General features: G+C 39.2%; 1 protein-coding gene and 1 long non-coding RNA gene across 5 annotated transcripts in view; one reads left to right on the plus strand and one right to left on the minus strand.

Moving 5' to 3' along the window:
* LOC111859307 (uncharacterized) overlaps positions 1-11,305 on the plus strand; it is a 37,665-nt gene extending 26,360 nt beyond the window's left edge. For 3 of the 4 annotated variants that reach the window (XM_072708290.1, XM_072708291.1, XM_072708292.1), the window contains 7 exons: positions 1,170-1,262; positions 1,576-1,665; positions 1,835-1,927; positions 2,123-2,218; positions 2,343-2,361; positions 5,146-5,200; positions 10,535-11,305. In XM_072708290.1, the coding sequence (XP_072564391.1) occupies positions 1,170-1,262; positions 1,576-1,665; positions 1,835-1,927; positions 2,123-2,218; positions 2,343-2,361; positions 5,146-5,200; positions 10,535-10,636 (548 nt within the window). In that variant the 3' untranslated portion in view covers positions 10,637-11,305. The remainder of the gene's footprint in view (positions 1-1,169; positions 1,263-1,575; positions 1,666-1,834; positions 1,928-2,122; positions 2,219-2,342; positions 2,362-5,145; positions 5,201-10,534) is intronic. The other variant, XR_011988236.1, reaches the window with a different exon arrangement.
* Positions 7,096-8,075, minus strand: LOC140586444 (uncharacterized). Its single transcript, XR_011988237.1, has 2 exons — positions 7,987-8,075; positions 7,096-7,740 (listed from the first exon to the last, which is right to left on the minus strand). It is a non-coding gene; the product is annotated as an uncharacterized lncRNA (long non-coding RNA).
* Positions 11,306-12,582: the final 1,277 nt, after the last annotated feature.

Genomic DNA, 12,582 nt, shown 5'->3' on the forward strand with positions numbered 1-12,582 from the left:
GAAAACATACCATACATATTCCATTAATGTGCAAGTTATATGTGATGCCAATAGATCACAAATGCCATGGAAAACTTTACTTTCCCAGCTTTGTCCCTGACAGATCGGAAGAAAATAAAATGTTGGAAATGCTGAATCAACTTAAAATATTTGAAGTAATCGATCGCACTAAATATTAGAAGCTGCCTCAATTAAAACATATAAGAGAACTAGCATATTGACAAAGTATGACGTATGCTGTTTATTGTAAATGTGTGGAACGCTAGTTGACAAAAATGTGCTAATAATTTGTTGCGAAATAAATAAAATAATGCTTGCCAAGTAAACTTGTACCTCCAAAAGCCATGTTGCTTAATCTGAGGTATGTTAGTCTGTGGTAGCACTATTTTGGAAGATGAAGCTGCACAGAAAAAATAAAACAAAGCTGTTGTTCATTCAGTGTGCTCTTCCATTCCAATAGTTGAACATAATTAGTTTATTCATTTAAATGTAACTGCCTTACGTTTATAGCTGAACCTGTTTTTTACAGGTTAGACTGAATAAATTTACACTGAGGTAATTTAGAATATTTTGTGATCATTTAAAAATGTTTAAGTTGATTTAAAATTTCCAACATTTTTTTCAGTGCACGTCTGACATTAAATGATGGGCATATCATGCACTATCTGCCGACTTGCTATGTGAGGGCCCTGACATGCACTGATTACGTGATCAGCCGTAGGTTTAGTATACCTGATGTTAAATGACAGGGCTGTGAAAGAGCCAGAGTGCCGTTTACGCTGCCATTCAGAAATGGCTTCTATCCAAGGCCAATGAATAATGAACATATGGTGTAAGGAGTACAGAACATGGATCTCTGAACAATGGGAAAGAATGACATGGTCTGATAAGTCATTTCCTACATCTGGATGGGGTTACATTTGGAGAAAGCCAAAGCACACCATCGGCCCACAGTGTCTGTTGGTGTGGGCAGCCATCTTGTGGGAGTCTTTAGGTCTGATGATGCTCTGCATGGTCCTATAACAGCCAAGGAACATGAGGGCTTTTTACAAGAGCAACTATCCACTCTACTAAGATATCATGCCAAAAAGTAAATAGAGAGATAATGTTTAATGAAGACCTATTTTTTGTTTATTTAATATGTTGTTTACATGTTTTGATGTTTTCAGATTTGGCTCAGAAAATCCTTCTAGGAATTTTCTTCCTGCTTCATCTAATATTAGGTTTCCAGTATCTAAGTGTGATTATAGAAAATGACAGAGGTAAGGAAAACTTTTAACTGTAAGGAAACTATTTGTCTTAAAGAGAACTTTGTTGTTTTTGGTAAATGGTTTTTCTAAATTCTTAAAATCAGAAATTTCTGTTTGTGATGCAAATAATAAAGTTTTGTAATAATGTCTGGCATGAATCCTTATTGAATTGTATTTTGCTTTAAATAAAAATATTAATTTCAATGTATTCCATACAGAATTGTTATTTTCAGGCTGTGCCTTAAGGTAGGTATTTTGTTTGTATGCATGTATGTATAATAATAATCTCTATTGTATTAAAAACTAAAATTTATTTTGACCACAGGACGACCTATAAAGATGTGCGAATATGTGTTCATCAACATTCTTACTCTTACATCATGTTTTCAAGACTGGAAACGGGAGAAATTTCTTGGTAAAAATCACTTTTTCATTTTGACATAATAGTTAAAAATAAATGTTATTTTTAAAAAGTGCAAAGATAATATTAAAAATCTTTCAGGTCTTGAAAAGAATACACTAATATGGCTGTTTAAATGTACAGACAGAGCTGTATAACTAATGCTTTTCTCTCTACTTTTCAGCCAAACAACGTAAATTTCTATATTTCTCAGGGGCTTTTGGTCTCCCTCTCCTGAATTCTGTTGCCCTGGCTGTAGCATTAAAACTCAAAGCAGGTAAATACACTAGAACTTTCAGAAGTTCCTCCTGCAAATGTCCTTTTTATTACATAAGCTTCCTCTAAACAATGCCGCTAAATTGTACAAACCCTTTATGAAATACTATGTGGATTCCTGTGGTTTGATATCAGTCACTTACTGCTCATTTACTGACCTCAGTTCTCAGTGATTGTTGTGATGATGTCATTTCAGACACAGGAAAACAGCCAGTGGATCTACGGCTGATTGTCCTGATTTCTGGGTCTGTCTTTCTCTTTAGCTGGTTTGTTATACAGATGTCTGCATACTGTAAGTATAACAGAGATATGATGCATAACTTACCATAAAGGCTGAATATGTGAACCGGGACTTTCCTAGCATGTTGACATTACTGTTTTGAGCTCTTGCATAGTTGTTTCTTTTATATTTACAGGGTCGGACAAAAAGATACAGTGAGTAGACATTTTTGTTTGTAATATAAGTATTTTTTTTCAGAAAAAATGGTAGAAATGTATAAGAAACCCACCCATCCATCCGTCACAGTGAGCCTGGCACCTGTCACTGGAAGCACACTGGAAGGGGACACCCTGGGCAGGATGCCAGTCCATCACAGAGCAAACACACACATTCACATGCGAGGGGACATTCAGAGATGCCAGTTGACCTGACCTCATGTTTTAGGACTGGAAAGAAAACAGAGGACAGTGGTACCTCAGAACTCAAACTTAATCCGTTCAGAACTCCGGATCAAATCCTAAAAAGTTCGAGTTCTGATCGAATTTTCCCCATAAGAAAAAATGGAAGACCAATTAATTGGTTCTCGGCCCCAAAAAATTACACTTAAATATGTTTTTTTTAGCATTTAAACACAAAATGAACTGGATAAAACAAGAAGAGCATATACTGTACTAAACACATCTAAGCACATTTATAAAAACAGTAATTTGTAAAGGAAGAAAATGTATTCAAACAATTTGTTCTGCCCCTGTTGTCCGCTCCTTCCGTGTGCCACGCCCCCTCGTTAACCCCGTGTGGAATCCCCGTGTGATCAGCTGTTTCTTGTTGTTGTCATTAGTCCTCTGTATGTATTTAGTCCGCGTTTCAGTTTGTTTCCCCAGTCCGGTCATTGTATTGTCCGTCTGCGTTTTGCCTGCCTTACCTGTAATTAAACCCCATATTCCCCGATACCCTGACGTCTGCGTCTTTGTGTCCGTTCCGTCCCCGCTCGGCACAACAATATTATTATAATTAAACATATTAATGGTTTATTATTCATATTAAAATAATAAGAAATATTTATTTTTTAACGTATTTTATTATATAATAATAATTACTGTTACTGTCTATCATTGTCTAAATGTATTTTTACTGTCTAAATATATGTATTCAGCTAGTGTACACATGCACAATGCTATCACAGCTAATGTGAGGCTGAGACTGAAGCTTTACCCTTTGTTTCCGCTGAGAGACGTGCCACGTGACTCATTTCCCCGCGTGTACAAGTTATCTTAGGTCGGCATTTGACTTCTGAGATTCAGATCGAGTCCTACGTAATTTTTTTTCAAACTGGTTGGTTCGACTTTTAAGAAATTTGAGTTCTAATGAGTTAGAGAACTGAGGTACCACTGTATCTGGGGAAACATGGAGAGAGCATATAAACTACACAGAACCCAAGCCGGGGGGTGTGAGGTGCCAGTGTTACCCACTGAGTCACCACGTAAACTACACAGAGCCCAAGCCGGAGGGTGTGAGGTGCCAGTGTTACCCACTGAGTCACCACGTAAACTACACAGAGCCCAAGCCGGGAGGTGTGAGGTGCCAGTGTTACCCACTGAGTCACCACGTAAACTACACAGAGCCCAAGCCGGGGGGTGTGAGGTGCCAGTGTTACCCACTGAGTCACCACGTAAACTACACAGAGCCCAAGCCGGGGGGTGTGAGGTGCCAGTGTTACCCACTGAGTCACCACGTAAACTACACAGAGCCCAAGCCGGGGGGTGTGAGGTGCCAGTGTTACCCACTGAGTCACCACGCAAACTACACAGAGCCCAAGCCGGGAGGTGTGAGGTGCCAGTGTTACCCACTGAGTCACCACGTAAACTACACAGAGCCCAAGCCGGGGGGTGTGAGGTGCCAGTGTTACCCACTGAGTCACCACGTAAACTACACAGAGCCCAAGCCGGGGGGTGTGAGGTGCCAGTGTTACCCACTGAGTCACCACGTAAACTACACAGAGCCCAAGCCGGGGGGTGTGAGGTGCCAGTGTTACCCACTGAGTCACCACGTAAACTACACAGAGCCCAAGCCGGGGGGTGTGAGGTGCCAGTGTTACCCACTGAGTCACCACGTAAACTACACAGAGCCCAAGCCGGGGGGTGTGAGGTGCCAGTGTTACCCACTGAGTCACCACGCAAACTACACAGAGCCCAAGCCGGGAGGTGTGAGGTGCCAGTGTTACCCACTGAGTCACCACGTAAACTACACAGAGCCCAAGCCGGGGGGTGTGAGGTGCCAGTGTTACCCACTGAGTCACCACGTAAACTACACAGAGCCCAAGCCGGGGGGTGTGAGGTGCCAGTGTTACCCACTGAGTCACCACGTAAACTACACAGAGCCCAAGCCGGGGGGTGTGAGGTGCCAGTGTTACCCACTGAGTCACCACGCAAACTACACAGAGCCCAAGCCGGGGGGTGTGAGGTGCCAGTGTTACCCACTGAGTCACCACGTAAACTACACAGATATAATAAAATAATCATATGTGGCTTCCTCTGCTAACCACATTTAATATAAGAATCAAGAGGAACCACAATGTCTCTCTGCAGATGTATCCATGACATCCACTGCATCCTCTCCTCATGTGTTAACATGCTGCATTTTTGGCAGATTTACAGGTTGCCATATTACATGTTTTTTTTTATTTTTATTATCACATTATTTGATGTTGCAGATGTTTCATTCCATATGCATAAACAAGCAGAATCTACATTAAACATAATGATTATGATTGGTATCATAAAATGTTTTAAATGTGTACAATGATGTGTTAAATATTCGAATGTTCAGTAGGTTCGTCACAGTTCAACTCCATAATCCTATTAATTCTTATAGATGATGGAATTATACATTTTAAGGCGATATTGGACATCAGTAAAATACACATGATGATTGACAGTTTTATGTCAAATGTGATATTCTGAGAATGCTCTGTTCTAATAACATTATTATATTTTCCTTAGAATAAAACAAGAATTCGCCCATTTTCAGAGACCCAAAGATCCTGAGCCAGACCAGGTAGGTACCCAAGACGCATCTCCCCCTCTGGCTGCTGTCCTGGGGCCTGTTTCTCTACATCAGTCTGACCATCTTCCCTCAGATTATTATACATAATTGTGTCTGTAGCAAATCTGTGGCCCTTGTGCTCTTCATCCTTCCCTGTAAGTATGGAGTCTGAGGTAGAGGAAGAGCCCTTATTATGACTGCAGCACACAGGAACATGTCAGTAAATTCTCCATGCTCATGGTCCTCTGGTGTTTAACATCATAGCGAAGGTGGTCATATAATACTGAATCTCAGAAAAAGGTTGATTAAACCAAAGAAATGTATATTAGTGATGACAAGCTTGGATAATCAGCATATAGACTCTGGTACAGTCATATGAAAAAGTTTGGGAACCCCTCTCAGCCTGCATAATTATTTACTCTACTTCCACCAAAAAAGATAACAGTGGTGTGTTTAACAGTGGTATTTCCTAGGAACATCTGAGTACTTGGGTGTTTTCCAAACAAAGATTTTTGTTAAAGCAGTATTCAGTTGTATAATTTTTTTTAATCAAATGTGAAAAACTGACTGTGCAAAAATTTGGGTACCCTGATTTGAATGCATATAACTACTCAATATTGATTACTTGCAACACCAAATTGGTTTGATTAGCTCGTTAAGCCTTGAACTTCATAGACAGGTCTATCCAATCATGAGAAACAGAATCTAAGGTGGCCAATTGCAAGTTGTGCTTCTCTTTAACTCTCCTCTGAAGAATGACAGCATGGGATCCTCAAAGCAACTCTCAAAAGGTCTGAAAACAATGATTGTTCAGTATCATGGTTTAGCGGAAGGCTACAAAAAGCTCAGATCTCAGAGGTTTAAACTGTTAGTTTCAACTGTAAGGAATGTAAACAGGAAATGGTAACTGGAAAGTATCTTTGTGTATTCCTAAAGAAAGGCATTGCCACCCCTTCAGAGGGATCTCAGAGGAAACAGTGCCTCCTTCTGGCTGCCCTATGGACAAGCAGCTTGGGGGTACAGGGGTCACTGGTGTGGGAGGGGTTGGCACCCAGTTCCAGACCAAGTCCCCCCTCCCTAACAGCCTGTCCCCCCTTCCAGCTGACCTCCTGGGTGCCGCCAAGGTGGCAAACCTGGTGAGAGCTGCCCCCCAAACCAGCAGGGGCCCCAGACCACGTTCAGATGGGGACTCGAGGGAAAGGGCTTTGAGTGGCGCTTCAGATATCGAGCTTTTCCAGCCGCACAGAAACCGGTCTGATTATGATAAGAACATAAGAAATTTACAAACGAGAGGAGGCCATTCAGCCCATCAAGCTCGCTTGGGGAGAACTTAACTAATAGCTCAGAGTTGTTAAAATCTTATCTAGCTCTGATTTAAAGGAACCATGGATGATGAAGAAACACAGCTGAGGTTTACAGGCCCAAGACCAGAATGCACAGCATAGAGAGCATGAAGGCTGTTTTGGTGACTGTAACAAACATACAGTGACCCCTGCTGGTGAGATGGTTGTCCTGCGCCCACTGTGCCATGTGCTGTCGGTAGGTTACTCACCACGGCTGACTATGAGCACCACACAAGCCCTGTGGTTTGGAGATGCTCTGACCCAGTCATCCAGCCATAATGATTTGGCCCATATCAGAGTCACCCTACCCCTTTATCCCTGCCCATTTCTTATGGATTCAAAATGTCAAGTATGAATACTGAATGTTAGCTTACCATCTCACATATCCCTGACTAGAGGTCGACCGATATTGAATTTTACCGATACCGATAGCTAGGTTGGTCCGTACTTGCCGATAACCGATTAATTAACCGATTTAATTATGGATACTGGATAAACCGTTTTTAAAATGGATACTGGATAAAAAAAAAAAAAACTAAATTAAAACACAAACACAACTACATGTAAAATAGTACTAAACTTTATTACAAAAACCAAACAAAAAAACAGTACTGAATCATGAAAATGTGCTATATGAAATAAATATGAATATATTAATAAATATTGAGGTAAATTAAAGACATGCTTTCAAACTGAAAGAAAAAGTAACACTCCAAATAAATAAAAAAAAGTTACATACAAAATGAATTATAATAATAATTATATAATTATATAATATTATAATTATATATAATATTAATTATATAAATGTATATTATATGTGTAGTCTCCCACTATATTTGCTTCTATTTTGAAAACTTTTTTCTCTCTCCATAGGCAGAGGTTGACCAAACTTTGTGTAATCTGTTACCAACGCTCATTATATACCCGTCTTTTTAGGCAAGAACCAGATAATGAGTGTCACGTCATGAAATGGTTTTAATACGAAGGGAGCTGTATTACGTGATAACAAATTTAATAAAAACATCGTAAGTTAGGCCTATAATAGTAATGATTTCATTTCAAACAACAAATATATTATATAGAGAAGGTGAGCAAAGTATCAACAGAGCTTTTTGAAACTCCGAATCAGTAAAACACTGCGTCGCAAAAAGATTCACTGTTTCGAAGCGCTCCAGTCGGATCCCCCCGGCAAATCGCACCCTGTGCCTGAAGATAAAAAGAACTGAAATCGAACGCATTCCTGATGGTAACAATCATTACATTAAACATTTGGGTCGGACTTGCGTGTATTTTTGCCACATTATTTTAACCGCTTGATGTACTGCTAATGTTAGCGTCCTCAGCCTTGTCGACAAACATACTGCTGTTCTTTCTCCAATGCAGAATCTAATCAACAAATGAATTACTTTATATTGAGATGAAAACATGTACTGTAGTGTACTGTATACATACCTTTTCGCTGTCTGTGTTTTAAACGTGCATTTGAAGTGTCAGCGTTGTCCGTGCACCGCGCTCTCTCCAGGCAGCTCGCGCTCTCCTTGCAACTAACAGTATCACGTGTCAAAACAAAAGCATGTGCTTTACAGTGATTTTCGCCTATAGAGGCGGCTCTTGCCATAGATATATATGTTGGCTCTCGCACTGTATAAGGACAACGGACCGTTCTCAGCCGCTTCAGCTCTGACGCAACCCGGAAAAACTATCGGCGTGGATTTTTGCCGATAACCGATAGTTCCGGGAATCAACTATCGGTGCCGATTAATCGGCAAAACCGATACATCGGTCGACCTCTAATGTATATACGTCAACTGTTTGTACTGTTTGATTTCTATGCCATCGGACTACATATTGCATCCTGGTTTTTTTTTAAAGATAAAGTATCTAAACCCTCTCATGGTAACCTCCAGTGTTTGCTGTAAGATGAAAAGTAAATACCACTTGCTGGCTTCCTATCAACAGTCTCCCTACTTAACCACTGTGAATATTTAAAAAGTTTGGATTTTTAATTAAGTGCTGTAGTTGTAAGGTTGTAGGTTGCTGGTAATTCCAACATTTCATTACTGTTTGATTACATGGAAACTAAAATAATGTAAACTGAAAGGTAAATATCACATCATGGTCACTGCGCTGTGTTTGGTGAAACCCAGTAATATGGAGTATTTAAATTAATACTGTCACTTCTGTATGGATCACGTGACAATGAGGAGACTGAAGCATTGTCCCTTACTGATCCCAAAGGACCAAACACAGAGGAGGTAAACAGAGGAACAAGAACTCTGTGATTCTCAGGGTTCCTGTCATTTACTCCACTTTGGATCCAAGGACACAGTTACCTGTCAGTTTTTACAGTGCATTTGTGTAAAAGAATGAGGAAGTTAACTTCTCAATGAAAGTCTGTATGCATGAGAGTTGGAGTATTTCATTCATGCTATAATTTTTGGGTAACATTTAAAAATATTTTGTCACATTAAAACAAGTCCTTTTACCTGGTAGATATAGTAAATAGAGGTCGACCGATATTGAATTTTACCGATACCGATAGCTAGGTTGGTCCGTACTTGCCGATAACCGATTAATTAACCGATTTAATTATGGATACTGGATAAACCGTTTTTAAAATGGATACTGGATAAAAAAAAAAAAAAACTAAATTAAAACACAAACACAACTACATGTAAAATAGTACTAAACTTTATTACAAAAACCAAACAAAAAAACAGTACTGAATCATGAAAATGTGCTATATGAAATAAATATGAATATATTAATAAATATTGAGGTAAATTAAAGACATGCTTTCAAACTGAAAGAAAAAGTAACACTCCAAATAAATAAAAAAAAGTTACATACAAAATGAATTATAATAATAATTATATAATTATATAATATTATAATTATATATAATATTAATTATATAAATGTATATTATATGTGTAGTCTCCCACTATATTTGCTTCTATTTTGAAAACTTTTTTCTCTCTCCATAGGCAGAGGTTGACCAAACTTTGTGTAATCTGTTACCAACGCTCATTATATACCCGTCTTTTTAGTTTTTAGGCAAGAACCAGATAATGAGTGTCACGTCATGAAATGGTTTTAATACGAAGGGAGCTGTATTACGTGATAACAAATTTAATAAAAACATCGTAAGTTAGGCCTATAATAGTAATGATTTCATTTCAAACAACAAATATATTATATAGAGAAGGTGAGCAAAGTATCAACAGAGCTTTTTGAAACTCCGAATCAGTAAAACACTGCGTCGCAAAAAGATTCACTGTTTCGAAGCGCTCCAGTCGGATCCCCCCGGCAAATCGCACCCTGTGCCTGAAGATAAAAAGAACTGAAATCGAATGCATTCCTGATGGTAACAATCATTACATTAAACATTTGGGTCGGACTTGCGTGTATTTTTGCCACATTATTTTAACCGCTTGATGTACTGCTAATGTTAGCGTCCTCTCAGCCTTGTCGACAAACATACTGCTGTTCTTTCTCCAATGCAGAATCTAATCAACAAATGAATTACTTTATATTGAGATGAGAACATGTACTGTAGTGTACTGTATACATACCTTTTCGCTGTCTGTGTTTTAAACGTGCATTTGAAGTGTCAGCGTTGTCCGTGCACCGCGCTCTCTCCAGGCAGCTTGCGCTCTCCTTGCAACTAACAGTATCACGTGTCAAAACAAAAGCATGTGCTTTACAGCGATTTTTGCCTATAGAGGCGGCTCTTGCCATAGATATATATGTTGGCTCTCGCACTGTATAAGGACAACGGACCGTTCTCAGCCGCTTCAGCTCTGACGCAACCCGGAAAAACTATCGGCGTGGATTTTTGCCGATAACCGATAGTTCCGGGAATCAACTATCGGTGCCGATTAATCGGCAAAACCGATACATCGGTCGACCTCTAATAGTAAACACAATTACATGATGGCTACATTACTTCTTTGATGAAAAAATAATATAAAATCAATCACCTGACACACTTTTGCAGGGATCATGTGAGAATCAAGAGATGGAGGCATCATCACCTGCTGATCACAATGAACCAAGCGCAGAGGAGGTATTACTGGGGGAGAAGAACACAGAAGTCTGAAGGATCTAAAGAGTGTAATTCTATATTTTTTGCCTACAGTCTCAAGTTTTCCAGATCTTGTTCAATCACCAAATTCCTGGGTTAGTGGTCACCAGATAATGGAGGATCTGTTACAATTCATTTTATCTAAGGACTTGAGCGACTTTACTGGGCAGCAGATAAGCTTTTTTAGGACAAGCTACACATGTATATAAGCTAACCTTCATCTACAGAGCAGCACCCTGGGAGTATCTATAGTCAGTCACCTCAGGATAAAGTCAACTGTGAAGATCAATACAGGGTCCTTCATGTCATCCTATTTATTCTGAACTGAACTCTATATTATGCTGTTGTTACATGTTACCTTTCACCTCAGAATATCTGTTTTGCACACAAGCTTATATAGTTCATTTCAAGAGACATTGTTTACTTATTTTAAGGATAATCTTCTAAAACCATTTCTATGCAAATATTTACATATGATGATTATCTGACTCACCTTTGCAGTGTTGTTTGCATTGTTCAAATGTACAATGTTATTACCAGTATTCTGAGTAAATCCAGAAACTTTCCTATGTAAGTATTTGTGTATCATATGATGATTATATGACTTACCTTTGCAGTGTTCTATGCAGTGTTGATATGTACAGTGTTATTACAAATATTCTGAATAAATCCTCCCTGCTCACAGTCCCTGCTCAATCATATTGTGACACATTGTGTTTAAGCTTGACTGCCTGTTCCTGTAATTGCCCCTCTGCTAATTACAACAGGGTTGTCAAAATTCATGGACACCCAGTCATTGAGCAAAAATATTTTGAATGCAGTGATAATTAAAGGGGCGACATGGTGTCACAGTGGTTAGCACTGTTGCATCATGCCTCTGAGTTCAAGTCTTTGCCATGAAAGTGACTCTTGATAGATCTTTTTATGAGCTCTGTGCTGTCCAGCGTTTCCAATGTTCCTCTGTTCCCAGAATGTGCATGCCGATGATCACCTGACTGCCGTCGTCTAGCATCTCCTAGCGGGTTAGGACAGCTCCGGAGCTCCTCTAAATCCTGCTCAACTTGAGAGTACTTTCCTTGAATATTCCTAACAGTTGGTCCAATATTGCATCACTCTGGGAATTTTGGGCCTGCTTTCCTACTCTGAGATGCTTTATAAATATGGGCACCAACCTCTTTTCTCTGCAATCGCGATGTGAAGCTGCTGGACCATGGGAAGCTCATTTCCACAATGTTTGGCAGAATCAGGAGATCCTGATTTTCCCGACTTTGACATGTCCCTGGGTCAACATGGAAGGAACTTGTATTTTACTTCTTTAACCAATCACAGTGTTTATTGTATGACATCACCACACTGGTCCATTTTTTTTTCTCATTTTCAAACATGACCATTCAGGTGGGGGTGGTACATGGCTCAGTAGCCTCTGTACCTGTAAACCGAAGGTCTGTATGGTCTTTGCAGGTAAGCATGTTCCTATGTTCTGTATCTATGACATGTCCCTTAACATACGGCATACACAATAAAACAGGCAAATCTATGCACCTTGTCACTTAACAGATACCACTGGTTTCTCTCTCTCTCTCTCTCTCTCTATATATATATATATATATATATACATATATATATATATGCTTTATGTTGTTATTTTCAGGACATTCTGGCCTACTCATAAATGTCATAATCTGATGTGTAAATGCTGACACAGTCTTGATAGCCTTTTTATGAGGAAAAACTACTTGCACCTAATGAAATTTCTTAGTTTTTAGTCTCATCTAATATAAACATTTCCAAGCACTACAAATAATCTTATAAATGTTGAGATTAGAGTCTCTGTGATGTGAGAAAGCAGGGGTTTCATTGGGGACCTTTCTATGGCTTAGTATTGTGAAGGAATACATGGTTAGTGTCAGGTGGAAATGAATATCTGATTTTGCATCCATTTGGTAACTTGTTGAAGTTAT

This window comes from Paramormyrops kingsleyae, unplaced genomic scaffold (genome assembly GCF_048594095.1).
Source record: "Paramormyrops kingsleyae isolate MSU_618 unplaced genomic scaffold, PKINGS_0.4 ups62, whole genome shotgun sequence".
NCBI classification, from domain to species: domain Eukaryota; kingdom Metazoa; phylum Chordata; class Actinopteri; order Osteoglossiformes; family Mormyridae; genus Paramormyrops; species Paramormyrops kingsleyae.